The sequence below is a fragment of the Rhamphochromis longiceps genome, linkage group LG18, assembly GCF_057381845.1.
Source record: "Rhamphochromis longiceps isolate RC_006_pf linkage group LG18, R_longiceps_female_GT1.1, whole genome shotgun sequence".
NCBI lineage: Eukaryota > Metazoa > Chordata > Actinopteri > Cichliformes > Cichlidae > Rhamphochromis > Rhamphochromis longiceps.
In genome coordinates, this window is record NC_140574.1 from 4,671,305 (window position 1) to 4,686,394 (window position 15,090).

Below are 15,090 nucleotides of genomic sequence, written 5' to 3' on the forward strand. Positions count from 1 at the left end.
GTACAGAGGGGGGAACAGAGGTGAAAATACTTGCTTTAAAGGATTGTAATGTTTCCTTTTAAAATAAGTCTCTAAGGTCAGACAAAGGGACAGAAACTCATAGCTTTCTACCAGCCCAATGACAAAACTATAAGTTGTTTTTTAACATCTACTTTTTCATCTATTTGGCAGTCACAGTGAAAAGTATAAACATTGGCACGCTTTGTCTTGTGATTCTGCTGTTCGTAAAAAATGACCATGCGCAAAGTACCAGACTTTAAGGCTTTGACTTGATGCCAATGGCCTGAGGAGGACAGTATTACCCTTGGACATGTGTAGTCTGCCGTCTACTCAATAGAAGAACAAGAAGCGCGGAAATGGCACAACTGTCTTCAGTTTCTGGGAGAGTTTAACAATGAGAGACTGATGATGCAGAAGAAATCTCCGTGGTTAAAAACATTAAAAACAGTCGTCCAGGATGATGAGATCCGCCACTGGCTCAGACTGCTGTATATCAGCCGGAGACCCGAGATGAAGTCACGCAGCAGGTATGTAAAACTGTGATGTTCTCAATGAACTAACACAGGAACGATCTGAGCTCAGTCTGTAAGCTAACAGGCTAAAATCAGAGAGCAGCTAATCAAACAAGTGCGTCCGTTTTTTTTAAAGGTCAACTTTTAACAATAGACTTTCATGAGACACATCAAAACCAAACAGGGAGGGAAAGCTTCGGTTTTCTGCACTGTGCCACAGTTCGCTGTCTGCTTCGGTTCACGACGCCTCACTCCGGGGCTACAGACAGTTCTCTGCCGCCTGTGGTGCTCCTCACCTCCGTCTGCACCCACAGACTTCCCGAGGTGGAGGCAGGCCGGCAGGGACTTTGAGAGATGGGCTTTACTTTTAAAAAATACCCCTTAATCAGGGTCTAACTCACTAAAAGATGGCCACATGTCTCTCTCCAACTTAATCTCTTTCTTTTAAGTAATTGTTTTTCATTGAAATGAAATTAATTGTTCAATAAAATGATTACATTTATAATTGAATTAAAGTTAAATGAATCAAGGTGATTTTGACTTTGCTAGTTAACAGGAAGAGAAACAAACTTACACAGGATAAAATGAAATTTGGACCCAGCAGAAAAAGTCAGATCACAGACAAACAGAAACATTCCTCTTTGGCTAAAATAAAATGCAGATTATTGCTCATCTGCAGTTTTAATCATGGTGAATAATTTATGATTCAGCCAAGTAAGATTCTTCTGTGTGGAGGTTTTTCCCCTGTCAAAAGGCATTGACCATTACCTTCATCTAAACATGGAATTTAAGTCATGTAGTTGCCGTTGTTTGTTTTTAAAGAGGTCATAATATTTTTGTGATGGTAGAAATTTATCTTCAAAGTAATAGTTATAAAGTGAATTAATAAGACTTTCCAACAAAGAGAGGGAGTCACATGGTGCTTCTGAAACATTTGTACAAACCTCTCTCACATATGTGAGCAACATGCTCACAGTGTACAGCCCTGCTGACTGAGGCTGCACCTTTACCTGTCTAATCTTTTTCTTTTTACTTTGTTCCTCAAGTCCCACATCAACATGAAGTGTAAGGAGGAGGAAGATCTGGCTGGCCAGCAGGTCTGGAAGCAGGAGAGGAACTTCAATCTGGACCAGGAGGACACAGATCCCCCACAGATCAAAGAGGAACAGGAGGAACTCTGCATCAGTCAAGAGGGAGAACAGCTTGTAGTGAAACACGAGGATGAAGGCATCGTCGTCTGGAGCGGGGAAGAGCGGCTCAGACAGCTGCATAACATCTGGAAACCTGAGAAAGATTTACAGACCAGCGGTAAAACTGTAATCGCTTTTCTGAAGTGTTAACATTAATATTAAACCTACAGTTTGTATCAGTCAGATCTATTTAATGTGTATTCGTGAAAACATGACAGGGAGTTTTAAATGGACTGGTTCTTATATAGCGCTTTTCTACTCAATCTTGAGCACTCAAAGCGCTTTACAAAACTTGTGCATTCACCCACTCACTCCCATTCGCACAAGCACATTTTTCTTAGTGCTTTCTACCAACATTCAGACACACATTCCACAGATCAAAGAGCAACTTGAGGCAACTTGGAGTTAGTATCTTGCCCAAGGATATTTGAAATGCAGACTAGGTGAAGCCGGGAATCGAACCGATCAGTAGATGATCTGCTCTACCGCCTGAGCTACAGCCACCCCCAATAGTGAAGATTATTTTGAAAAATATCAAGATGTAGATCAGTTTCGAGATCAACTCCAAAATAGATCATCAGTCAGTCAGTAATAAGTGAGTTCTTTTTTGTTTGAAAGGTTTTTTTTACTCTTAATGTTGCTGAAAAATGTCAGAACTCAAGTTCTCATTTGCATCAGAGTGCACAAATAACTTCATTTTTACACACTTTTAATTTCACCTGCAAATGTGAGCAACATGCCCTCATTACAGACTTTAACTAAAACTTTATCTTCTCAGAAGTGTTTTTCTATAATTACATTTTTTTTATTGTTCGTTTAGAAGCAATAGTGGAGAGACCGGCTGACTGCTGCAGAAGAAATCTGCTCTGAGGTTAACAGAACGTCTGATCGTCCAGTATGAGATCAACCTTCAGCAGAGACTGCTGGATATCAGCCGGAAACCCGAGATAAAGTTACGCATAACAGGTAAAACTGCGATGGTCTCAGTGGACTAACACAAGAATACAACTCATGTAGGACCTGATCAGAGCTCAGCTTGTAGGCTAACATACTGAAATCAGGGAGCGGCTAATCACACAAGTGCGTCTCTTTTTTACGGTAAACTTTTAGCATTAAACAAACCTTGAGACCGAGAGAAAGTGCCTTTATAGAAGATTTATTTAGAAGATTAAGATAAAGGAGGCAGGGAGGGAAAGCTTCTGTTTTCTGCACTGTGCCACAGTTCGCTGTCTGCTTCGGCTCTCTGACCCTCACTCCGGGGCTACAGACAGTCCTCTGCCGCCTGTGGTGCTCCTCACCTCCGTCTGCACCCACAGGCTTCCCGAGGTGGAGGCAGGCCGGCAGGGACTTTGAGAGATGGGCTTTACTTTCAAAAATACCCCTTAATCAGGGTCTAACCCTACAAGACCATCGTGCCTCCCCCACCATCCTCACCTCATGTTAAAATGTATATTTTTCAACTGAATTATATTTGGGTTCAAGAAAATGATGAAGTTTTTAAAATAACTTTGTAATGTTCTAATAAACAGTCTTAACTCGAACTAAATCAGCTCAAATCTCACAGATGTCAGTGTTATTCACAAAGCATGGAAACATAGTTGTTAGTTTTGAATGCAGCCACAGCAGGCAAACTATGGCTGCATGCTCCAAAGAACAGGAGCACAGTAACTGAACACACTCTTAGCACACTTACATCTGATTTTGGGAACAGTTAACAGATCTGAACCTGATGACCTGAGAGGTTTAACTGGGTCAAAGGTCGAGAGCCAATTGAGAACTGTCCAGTTAAACCAACTAAATGATGAAACCTTTGATTTAAAATGTCATGATCAACAGTATCAAAGGCAGCAATGAGATCAAATAGAACTAAGACTGAAACTCTGAGTCCCTAATAATCTTCAGATCACTGATGACTTTAGTTGGGTTGATTCTGTGCAATGACTGGCTGTGAAACCTGACTGGTACTTATCTGCTATGGCACTGTGAGATTTTCAGTTTAATCTACAACAATGACAAACATTTACTTGCAGCGTGAAGCTGGCAGCAGCTACCTGAATGATTTGTACTCTGAACTTTCCTAATAAGAGTATCAGAGCTCGAGAGTAACTTACACTTTCATTGTTCACGTTTGTACAGTTTAAATTTCACTCCCATATGAGGACATGCTCAGAGTGGACTATATTTGCTCAGATGTGTTTTCCTGTCATCACATTATTAACCTTTTTCCTCAGTGACCCTTTGTTCCTCAAGATCTCCCCCTAACATGAAGTGTGAGGAAGAGGAGGGCCTGTATGACCAGCAGGTCTCCAACCAGGAGAGGAACTCCAGTCTGGACCAGGAGGGCCCAGATCCTCCACAGATCAAAGAGGAAGAGGAGGAACTCTGCATCAGTGATGACGTAGAAAAGATTGTACTCAAACAGGAGGATGAAGGCCTCATCTGGACTGAAGAAGAGCAGCTCAGACAGCTGGATAACATCTGGAAACCTGAAATGAACTTACACAGCAGGGGTATGTAAAACCGTAATGGTCTTACCTAAAAATTAATATGACTTTAATTCATTCAATAAAGATATTTTGGAAACACATCAGAGTTCTTCAAGGCCAGTGTTTAAATAAACTCAGCTGATTGTTAGTCGAGGTTTTCTGAGAGCTTCGCTGCTTTTTATCCCCATATTTTAATCCTACTTTTAAATTTCCCCTTCTGTCTGATGTTTGTCTTATCATTTACATAAACATCTTTCCAACAGTAATTGGTGGACAAACTGTGATTGGTGCATAGAAATTTACTAACGTGTTAGAAGTGAGTGCATGAAATCTTATTTTAACAGTTTCCAGGTCTGGGTAAATGATATGATGATATTTCGGATGATATTTTGATTAAACTCTGTTGTAGAGTTGGAAATGGACAGCTGTAGACACCACTGCCGAGTAGTCATTCTTGTTATACTTCTATATTTATCTAAGACAAGTAATTTTGTCCATTTGTCACCTCAGCTTTCCCACAACAGCATGAATGTGAGGAGGAACTGGTTTTTGGGGACCAGGAGAGAAACTTCAGCCTCGACCAGGAGGATCCGGAGCTTCCACAGATAAAAGAGGAAGAGGAGGAACCTTGCACCAGTCAGGACGTAGATCAGCTTGTAGTGAAGCAGGAGACTGAAGGCATTATTATCTTCATGGTGGCTCCTACTTATGAGGAAAGTGAGCCAGAGCTGGACAGTGAACATCTCCTTTCTTCCAGCTCTCCTGAACCAGAGAGCAGAGATCAGCAAGACAACTTTCCTGTGTCAGAGAGTCAGCGTAAAACTGACACAAGTAAAAAGTTTGTGAAATGTGAGATTTGTGGAAAAACCTTTGAGTACAGATCCAAACTAACGAGACATATGAGGGTTCACACAGGTGAGAAGCCACATTCTTGCAGCACCTGCGGAAAAAGATTCAGCCTGATGATAAACTTGAAAACTCACATGAGAATCCACACAGGTGAGAAGCCGTATTCTTGTGGCATCTGCGGAAAAGAATTTAGAGACCAATCAACGTTCAAAAAGCACATGACAGTTCACACAGGTGAGAAGCCTTATTCTTGTAGCACCTGCGGGAAAAGCTTCAGTCAGAAACCAACACTGGAGAGACACCAGAGAAGCCACACAGGCGAGAAGCTGCACTCCTGCGGCACCTGTGGGAGGGGATTCAGTCAGATGATAAACTTGAAAACTCACATGAGAATTCACACAGGTGAGAAGCCTCATTCATGTAGCACCTGTGGGAAAAGCTTCATTCAGAGGATACAGTTACAAAGACACATGAGGATTCACACTAGTTAAAAGTGGGAGAACTGTCAGATGAAGCAGTCCACTGAGAAGCCAGATCAGAGCAGATCAGATGACCTCCTTCCTTAAAAAACTCTGTATTGTTTATTGTATGTAGGGGTGGGAGATATAGCCTCAAAATAATATTTCAAGAAACTTACATTTAAAAAAAATAATGTACATTTTATCAGCTCGGCAGGCAGCAGCATTTATATGTGTAAGTAAATGATGGATTTTCCATCTTTCTCTTCCAGTGAGCTGCTGTCACTGATGACAGCTTAGCTAATTCAAAGTGTGAAAATGTGGCCACCTCAAGGTGCTTGATATTGTAAGGTAAAGACCCAACAATAATACAATGAAAACGGAGAAAACCCAAACAGTCATATGACCCCCTATTAGCAAGCGTTTTGGCGACAGTGGGAAGGAAAAACTCCTTTTTAACAGGAAGAAACCTCCAGCAGAACCAGGCTCAGGGAGGGACCCCCATCTGCAACAAGGAAAGTTTTAAGTCTAATCTTAAAAGCTGAAGGCTCTGCCTCCCATTCTACCTTTAAATACTCTATGAACAACATTATAGTGCAATGTTAGTGACACGGCATACATGAAATATGAGCACATAAGTATCCTCAGGGGTGTTTTTCCTGGAAGTTTTAAGAAAAGTGTATTACAAGTGCTTACACTCTAGCTTAATATCCAAAATAACCTTGTAATGCGGAGCCTGCACAATTCTGTCATATAAGCAGAGGTGGAAAGTAACGAATTACATTTACTTGCGTTACTGTAATTGAGTAGTTTTTTTGTGTATTTGTACTTTTTAAAGTCATTTTTCAAGTCTGTAATTTTACTTTTACTTAAGTATATTTTTTAAAAAGTATTGTAGTTCGCTACGTTTTCAATCACACCCGTTACTGAGTAAATTAAAAAAACCATTGCACTTCGGAAATACTGCAGGGAATGATGGGTAGTAGAACAAATTGGCGCTAAGGTCACGTTAAAGATGGAGTCTGACATCGGTGTTATGGATCCAGTGAAAAAAGAAGCCCCGTCGAATTCTGCTGACCCTGAACTCGAAGAAACGGATGTGAACCCCTGGCCGTATTTAAGGGACCATTTCGGCTTCAAGTGCAAGAAAGGCAACAGCTTTATTATGCAGTGTAAGCTGTGTTTGCCCAGAGAGACCGAGTTAGCAGCTTTTAAAAATTCCACATCAAACCTGCGCAAGCATGTGGAGGTAAGTTAAATACAACTCGTACCGTTATGGTAGCAAAAAGGCTGTGTTCAAATTAATCACATTAAGTTAAGACATCTGTGAAGAACACAGATAACGTTGGTTGGTACTAGCAACTTGCTGTAATCGGGCACGTTGTTGTCCACGCAACTTACATTTTTTTTACTGGGTTGGTAAATTGCCAAAAGAAAATGTGTTTACCTACGTTTTTCCTGTTTGTTAATAATAAGAATTTATTTAAAAAAAGAGTTAAATTAAAGACAGAAGCGGCTACTTTCTTACTTAACCCACATATGTTCACACTGCAGGCAAAAGAATAACAGAGCGCTCACTTACCTTAGATTAGTCAAAGACAGCTGACTTCTGTTGCTTGTTAATTAGCACTTGCAACCTCCCGTTAACTAGCCTGTTACTGTCCAATAAAAAAAACCCCACGAGGTATATTGGTATAATTTACCAGCGGTAGCTATGTAATGCATTGATGTCTTATTAGGGACATCAAAAAACTTTCTCTCAAACTTAACACTGGCCTGCCTGCCTCAGCTGCCTTCGAGCGTCTCTTTAGCTGTGCTGGACTACTGTTCACTGCAAAGTGAGCAAGGATGAACTCTACTAACTCTGAAAATCAACTGCTCCTCAAAATTAACAGGAAGTTCAGAGAGTAACACTCTAGGATGGATACAAAGGAACTTTAATCTAGAGGTACAGTAGGGCAGGGCCAAGTTTAAAAAATTCAAAAACATTTTTAAAGCAGCTGCCGTTCAGTTCAGTACTTGTTCTCTTATTTGACAGTTTAGAACACATTCTCATGTGAAAGAATGATATGGTTTTGTATTGAAAACACTGTGATACCTGACGGTTTGGTTTGGTTGATTGGTTTGGTGACCATTATCCATTTTCATGTATAGACTTGCAGTTTAACTGCCACTGCACTTTAATTTGTAAAGTTTTTCTTTTCACTAAAAAAGAACTACTTTGAGATTTATATCCCACTGTCCTTTTTTGCACTACTCAGAAGCGGCTGTCCTCCTGCTGACAGAAAAGTAACTATGTAACTTTTACTCTGAGTACATTTTAAATGAGCTACTTTTTACTTTTACTTGAGTACATTTTTAGACAGGTAATTTTACTTGTACTTGAGTAAAATTTCAGCAAAGTAATAGTACTTTTACTTGAGTAAAATATTTTAGTACTCTTTCCACCTCTGCATATAAGGAAAAGAAATTCTACCTGGTTTGTTTCATCTTGGGTCGAGCTTTTTAACCTCCTGCTTTTCCACCGTGTAGCACATCAGTAATTTCCATCCACTGACTGCTCTTGCTGTTATATGAAATGTAACTCGCGAGTGCTCCAGTGATGCATGGTTGAATCATTTGTTTACCTTTGGGTCGCACATCACTGCTGCTAGTATCTCCTGCTCACGTGCCTTCACAGCCCGGTTGTACTCAAGTGTGTTTTTGCTTAAAGTGTTGTAACAGGTTTGCTTTTTTCACTTTCAGTGGGAAAAGTTTTCTTGCATATTTTGCGAACATTCAGCTACCAAACTGTGACTGGAGCCCGACATATGGCTCTGGCTGTGAGACATGACTGGGGTTGACTCATTGGGGTGAATGCAAACACATGATGTTCCTCTAAACACACTTTTTTGTAAACATTTATACCAGTATTATTGCAGATCATATGATATGTCACAGCCCTAATTCTGTTTGTTGCATATTCCATTAAAACCTGTAATGAAGATGAAACACGTATTTACATTCATTTGATGTGATATTTGTATCGTGTTGAGCTGTGGAGGTGACAAAAAAGTTGCTGAGATGTTTTATTTTTTTGTTTAGTGGAGAGGTTTTACTCCACAGAGTCAAAGCTGGAAAGAAACACACATGAGACCAAACATTTTGTGATTTAATCTTGATTTTCATGAAGACTGAATTTCAGCATGTGCTCATCCTGTTGATTCGTATGTTGGTGTTGGTTATGTGTCTTAAAAGTGAAATAAAGATTTCTTTAAAACTTCTTGTGGCTATTTTTTTAAGGCACAATCTTTACAACATGAAACAACGTCTGTGAAGCACATTTTGTACAGTGGGCAGGGAGACTTGCCCATCACTGTGGTGGTGGGGTGGATGAGATTTGCCTGCGGTCACTTAAGGCTCTGTATGTTGTGGGTCTGTCCTGGTTGTCCTGCTCAAACATTGTATGGAAGTTGAGGTCAGTGCCTTCAGACCGGCCAACTATGGTGGTAATCATGGTCCCCTGTTTTATGAAGGGAGTGTAGAGGGTATGTTTGCACTTCAGGCCTCCCTAGGAAGGTCTATATCTGTAGTCACTTTCACTGTTTTCTTATTGCTGTTTCAAATTGTTGTTTCTGTTTGTAGCCTTTTTATTGAAGGATTTTGGTTTATATTATTAATATGTGCATTTGTTGTTATTAATAATATTTGCTTCACTCTCCATTTGATGTGTTTTTGGTATGTTATACTTTTAATTGTTCTATGATTATGTTTATGTGTGGTTTATAATTATATTTAAGTTCTGGGGTTTTTTTATGAATAAAAGTGACTTAACTTGTCAGAGATATGAGACTTTGGGCATTTCCCCTTCTGTCTTATTCTCAGTGTCTTGTCTCCATGTTTATTTACCTCTGTGTTGCTATCTTTGTGTCTCTGTCTCTTTCTCTTCCCCTGTTCAGTGGGATTTAAGACTTCCAACAAATAATTTCAAAGGGTCAATTAAATTTTAAAACCATTTTACTCAACACTGCACTCGAATTTTAGCATTTTTTTTTACTCAGTCATAAAAAGATTCATCTTAAAATATGTTTTAGATACATTTTTATTACTTTTTTCTTTCTTTCTTTTCTTGTTGTTGTCCCGTTTCGTTTTTTAGCCATCAGAATTATTGTCTGAAGGCCAAAAAAGATGACCAACTAACTTAATTTACCAAATGGACCATCACGGCCTTGCCATATTGGTCCATTTGATCAACCTTTGTTATTATTTATTTATTTTAATTTATTTTCAGTTGTTACAGATAGGACAGACATGACTGGGGGATAGGAAGGAAGGAAGGAAGGAAGAAAAGGGGAAGAGGGACAGTGAGAAAGGGCACTTAAAAAATATCTCTCAGGTCACCTGTTGAGAGAAGAAAATAAGAGACAACAAGCAAAAAAGAGAGCAACATAATAACACAACACCATTGCAATAATCTAGCTAAGTGTAAATAACAGTAAATATTAAATACTGAATGTGATTGTGCAGCACGCAAGATTGACATCGCATAATGTGGTTTGAGGTAGCAGCCAAGAAAGGTGTAGCTTGTGTGTGTGAACACCTGTGTGGATGAGTGCTCGTCTATTCAAAAGGCTTCTCCATGTAACGATCTGCTGGTGTGGGGAGCCACAGCCCCGTCCCCCAGGGCATGAAGCAGGCATGGAGGAGATCCAGGCCCCAGACATCCAGAGGCCCCCAGAGTGCGAGCGCCCAAAGAGGACCACCGGAGGGGCAACCGTGCCACCTTCCTGGGAAGAGCTGAGGAGAACCCCAGATGAGGGGTCACCCAACAGCCACAGAGCAGAAGCCAGAGGGGGCGGCAGTGACGTACACGCGGGCTCTGCCGGCAGTCAGCTGTGCCAGAGTGAATCGAGCCCCCGCAAGGGGCCCGACCGAGCCACAGGCACCAGGCCCCACCAAGCAGCCGTACCGGGGAGTGAGCTGGTACAGACCTGAGCGTCCAGCCCTGGACACCAAGAACGCACTGATGTCTGAGGGCATCAGCCACCAGCAGGGAGTGTGGTGAGGGGAAATAAGCCTCCATACCTTGGAGGGCCTGAGATGTTCCAAGGGGGTGGAGTGTAAGACCCGAGCTGACATATAGACACAGACGAATAGGCGCACACAGACCTAAACATGCATTCCCACCCTCATGCACACATATACAAATACTCGGCGCTCATCCAACCTGGATACAGACACAAAGAGTATTTTAAACTATTCTGTAAATTCTTGGAAAGTGGTCTTTTTTGGGGGGGACCTCTGCTACTACCAGAGGTTGTCTGCACCACACCAGGGCCTGTGCTGCTAGCATAAACCAACTGAGCCTCAACCAGGGCCTGTGCTGTTTTCTGAGGCCATCTCACTGCACCGGGGCCTGTGCTGCCAGCTGGATCCATCGGCACCATCCCAGGACCTGTGCTGCTGGCTGAGGCCATCTGCACCGCACCAGGGCCTGTTCTGCTAGCATAAACCAACTGAGCCTCACCAGGGCCTGCACTGCCGGCTGGACCCATAGGCACCACATCAGGGCCTGTGCTGCTAGCATAAACCAACTGAGCCTCACCAGGGCCTGTACTGCCGGCTGGACCCATCTGCACCACCCCAGGGCCTGTACTGCTGGCTGGGGCCATCTGCAGCACACCAGGGCCTGTTCTGCCGTCTGGACCCATAGGCAACACCCCAGGGCCTGTGCTGCTGGCTGGGGCCGTCTGCAGCACACCAGGGCCTTTGCTGCCGGCTGAACAAACTGCATCTGTGTTGCTAGTGCAAGACATCAGCACCACACCAAGGCCTGTGCTGCTCGAAAAGCTTATCTGCAATACATCGGGCGCTGTGCTGTTGATTGAAGCCTTCTACACCACATTGGTGAATGTGCTAGCAGAAGCCCTCTGCTAGCAAGCCACCAGGACCCGAACTTTTGGCTGGAGCCTTACTTGCCATCCTAGGTTTGTGCAGCCTATTTAATTCAGCATCAACAATCATTGTGTTTTGGATAATGGCTTTTTTAATAACTTTACTTTGCTTATTGGCCGTGGGGGACTTTTGGACTCTCAATTTTTCTAAGATGAGAACATTTAACAGTGACCCCATTCTGCGAGACATGGTTCCCAGATCTACATGCGTCACTGCTGCTATACATCCTGTACAATTTCCAATGTATTTGGAACAGGACATTAATCATTTTGAACTACAGAAAGATTTACCTCATCTTCAAAACCTTCTTGCTTTGTACAATTACAAAATTAGTTACGAAAAATCCTGCGTTGTGTCAACATTTCACACGTCAAAATCAATAAGTACAAAGCAGAGACTTCTGATCGTCTTACTACTGCTCTTATCTGGTAATGTGCAACCTAACCCAGGCCCTGAGCTGCAATGTAGCCAGACACCATCTGAATTTAAATCCTCACCTGGGCTGAAGATAGTTCATCTTAATGTGCGCAGTTTGTTACCCAAGATGGATATGATCAAGATCTGGGTTCAATCAACAGATGCAGATATTGTCCTCATTTCTGAAACTTGGTTGTCTAAATATATATCTGATGAACATGTTAGCATGGCTGGCTACAATATCTATCGCACCGATAGGTTTAAGAAAGGTGGTGGTGTTGCTGCTTATGTTAAGTCAAAATTTGATGCTACAATAGTTCTATCAGAATCAATTTGCAAACAATTGGAATTTTTGGCTCTGAATGTGAATGTTGCAAAGGGTCTTTGCATAACAGTTGCTTGTTGCTATCGACCCCCTTCTGCCTCCACAGAAGCTCTGCGTTCTTTAAACCTTTTGCTGTCCAGACTAAATTATGGGGAGCTTGTTCTAGCTGGTGACTTTAACTGGGATTGGCTCAAAACTGTTTCAGATGATTTTAAATCTTTCTGTGATTCTATCAGTCTTACCCAGCTGGTCAATTTACCCACTCGGCCGAATCTCAAAAGCCCCGAAAAGTCTACCTTGATTGACTTGATTTTGACAAATGTTCCTCATAAATTTTCATCTTTGGGTGTCTTTTGTAACGACTTAAGTGACCACTGTGTTGTTGCTGCTATTAGAAATACTAAAGTGGCCAAGTCACAACATGGTATTATTTTTAAAAGAACTCTTAAACATTTTAATGAGCAAGCATTTTATCATGATTTGTCAAATTATGACTGGAAGAAAATAGGATTGATCCCTGATGTAGAATTAGCGTGGGCATTCTTTAAGGATGGGTTTATGCAAATTGTGAATAAACATGCTCCATTAAGAAGATATAGGATAAAAGGTCGTGAAAACCCCTGGTTCTCCCAAGAGCTGGCAGATATCATTCATGAGCGTAATCTGGCTTGGGCCAAAGCGAGGAAAACAGGCTACCCCAGTGATTGGCTTCTTTTCAGACAACTAAGAAACAGATGTACTTCCTCTATTAAGAAAGCTAAAACAGAATATTATCTGTCTGTCACCACTGAGAACCTAAATAATCCACAGAAGTTCTGGAAAATCATTAAGTCTCTTTCAGTGAGTAAAAGCTCCCACGCTCTACCCACCTATGTTTTTAAGGATTCTGTTCCTGTTTATGATAGGAAGGAGATTATGAATTGTTTTAACAAGCACTTTATATCTTCTGGCTCTTTGTTTGACTCTCTGAACCCAGTCTCTGTAAAATCTGGCACAAACCTTCCGGTGTACACTGGTCAGCCATTTAACTTTGTTCCTTTCTCTGTGCAGGAGGTCTGTAAAGCTCTTAAACTGTTAGATCCTAGAAAATCTCCAGGGCCAGACTTACTAGATCCTTACTTCTTGAAACTGGCAGCTGATTTTGTAGCAGAGCCTCTCACAACACTTTTCAACCTCACACTGGATACGAATAAAATTCCCTCAGTATGGAAATCAGCTTTTGTTGTTCCTCTATTAAAAGGGGGCGACCCAGCAGTGTTAACTAATTACAGACCAATATCTAATCTATCTGTGCTGGCTAAAGTTCTTGAAGCTCTTGTGTGTGAGCAGTTAAAGGAGTTTTTGCACATCAATGCCATTTTATCTGAATATCAATCAGGCTTTAGGAAGAATCACAGTACTATCACAGCTGCAATTAGAGTGGTAAATGATATTACTATTGCACTTGATAAAAAACAACACTGTGCATCCCTTTTTATTGATTTGTCAAAAGCATTTGACACTGTTGATCATTGTATTTTAAAACTTAGACTCTTCCAGTCAGGACTCTCTGAGAGAGCAGTGGCATGGTTCTCAAACTACCTCAGTAACAGGACTCAGTGCATTAAATCTGACGGTCTATGTTCTGACTTTGTTACAGTGCACAACGGAGTGCCACAGGGTTCTGTATTAGGTCCCCTTCTATTTATCATTTACGTAAACAATCTTAGTCTACATGTGCCAGATGCAAACTTGCACTTCTATGCTGATGATACAGTTATTTACAGCTGTGGTTCAACTCTTGTCCAAGCCATCGACTCCTTGCAGAAAGCCTTTTCTGCTGTCCAGCACTCATTACATCAGCTTAAACTTGTTCTCAACGCAGACAAAACAAAGCTCATGTTGTTTTCTAAATCAAGGAGACGAGCCCAAACAATCCCATCAGTAACCACTCTTGAAGGTAATAAAATAGAGTTGGTTCACACCTATAAATATCTGGGAATCTTAATTGATGACTCGCTTACCTTCAAACCACATGTAGAGAATCTTGTGAAAAACCTGAAGTTAAAACTGAGATTTTATTTTCAAAATAAGTTGTGTTTCTCTTTTAATACAAAGAAGCGGCTTGTTGCTGCAACATTCTTGCCTGTGCTGGATTATGGTGATATTCTATATATGAATGCTTCTGCTCAATGTCTTCGAATGGTTGATTCTGTGTATCGTGCTTCTCTGAGGTTCATCACTAACCGTAAATTTCAGACTCACCACTGTGAGTTATACTCTCAGGTAGGATGGCCTGCTTTGGTAAGTCGGAGGAACTCTCATTTATACAGTTTTATATATAAGGCGATACTTGGGTTGCTGCCTTCTTATATATGTTCCCTGCTTGTAATGAAACATGCTGGTCGGTATTCTCTTCGTCCGCATGGTTACTTGTTGCTTTCTGTTCCATTTGCCCGAACTGAACTTGGTAAAAGAGCTTTTGTCCATTTAGCACCCTTGGCCTGGAACAAACTGCAGAAGGAATGGAAAATGACTGAATTCATTTCATTAAGTGATTTTAAATCTAAACTACGAATCCTTGAGGCCAAGTCCATAACATGCAACTGTTTCAATTAGATTGATTGTCATTTTAACTGACTTTTTATTTTATTTGAATTTTATTGAATTTTATTTTTTATTTTATTTGTATTCTTTCACTTATTGTTGCATGTGTGTTGTTGCTGCCTGTGTTTGAGTAATTTCTGTAACTGTGAGACATCTGCTGCTGCCTATCTTGGCCAGGTCTCCCTTGAAAAAGAGGTTTTTAATCTCAATGGGATCTTCCTGGTTAAATAAAGGTTAATAAATAAATAAATAAATAAAAAATGGCCACTGTACATGTACTGTACAGCACGGCCCCTCCTGAGAACCCTCAATGTCTACATGCATTTAAAACTG

At 41.1% G+C, this 15,090-nt stretch overlaps 1 protein-coding gene across 1 annotated transcript; it reads left to right on the forward strand.

Moving 5' to 3' along the window:
- Positions 1–12: 12 nt before the first annotated feature.
- LOC146647515 (uncharacterized) lies at positions 13–8,757 on the forward strand. Its single transcript, XM_085389626.1, has 4 exons — positions 13–527; positions 1,559–1,820; positions 3,934–4,212; positions 4,699–8,757. The coding sequence occupies exons 2-4, from the start codon at positions 1,571–1,573 to the stop codon at positions 5,526–5,528; spliced, it is 1,359 nt and encodes a 452-aa protein (XP_085245752.1). The 5' UTR covers positions 13–527; positions 1,559–1,570; the 3' UTR covers positions 5,529–8,757.
- Positions 8,758–15,090: the final 6,333 nt, after the last annotated feature.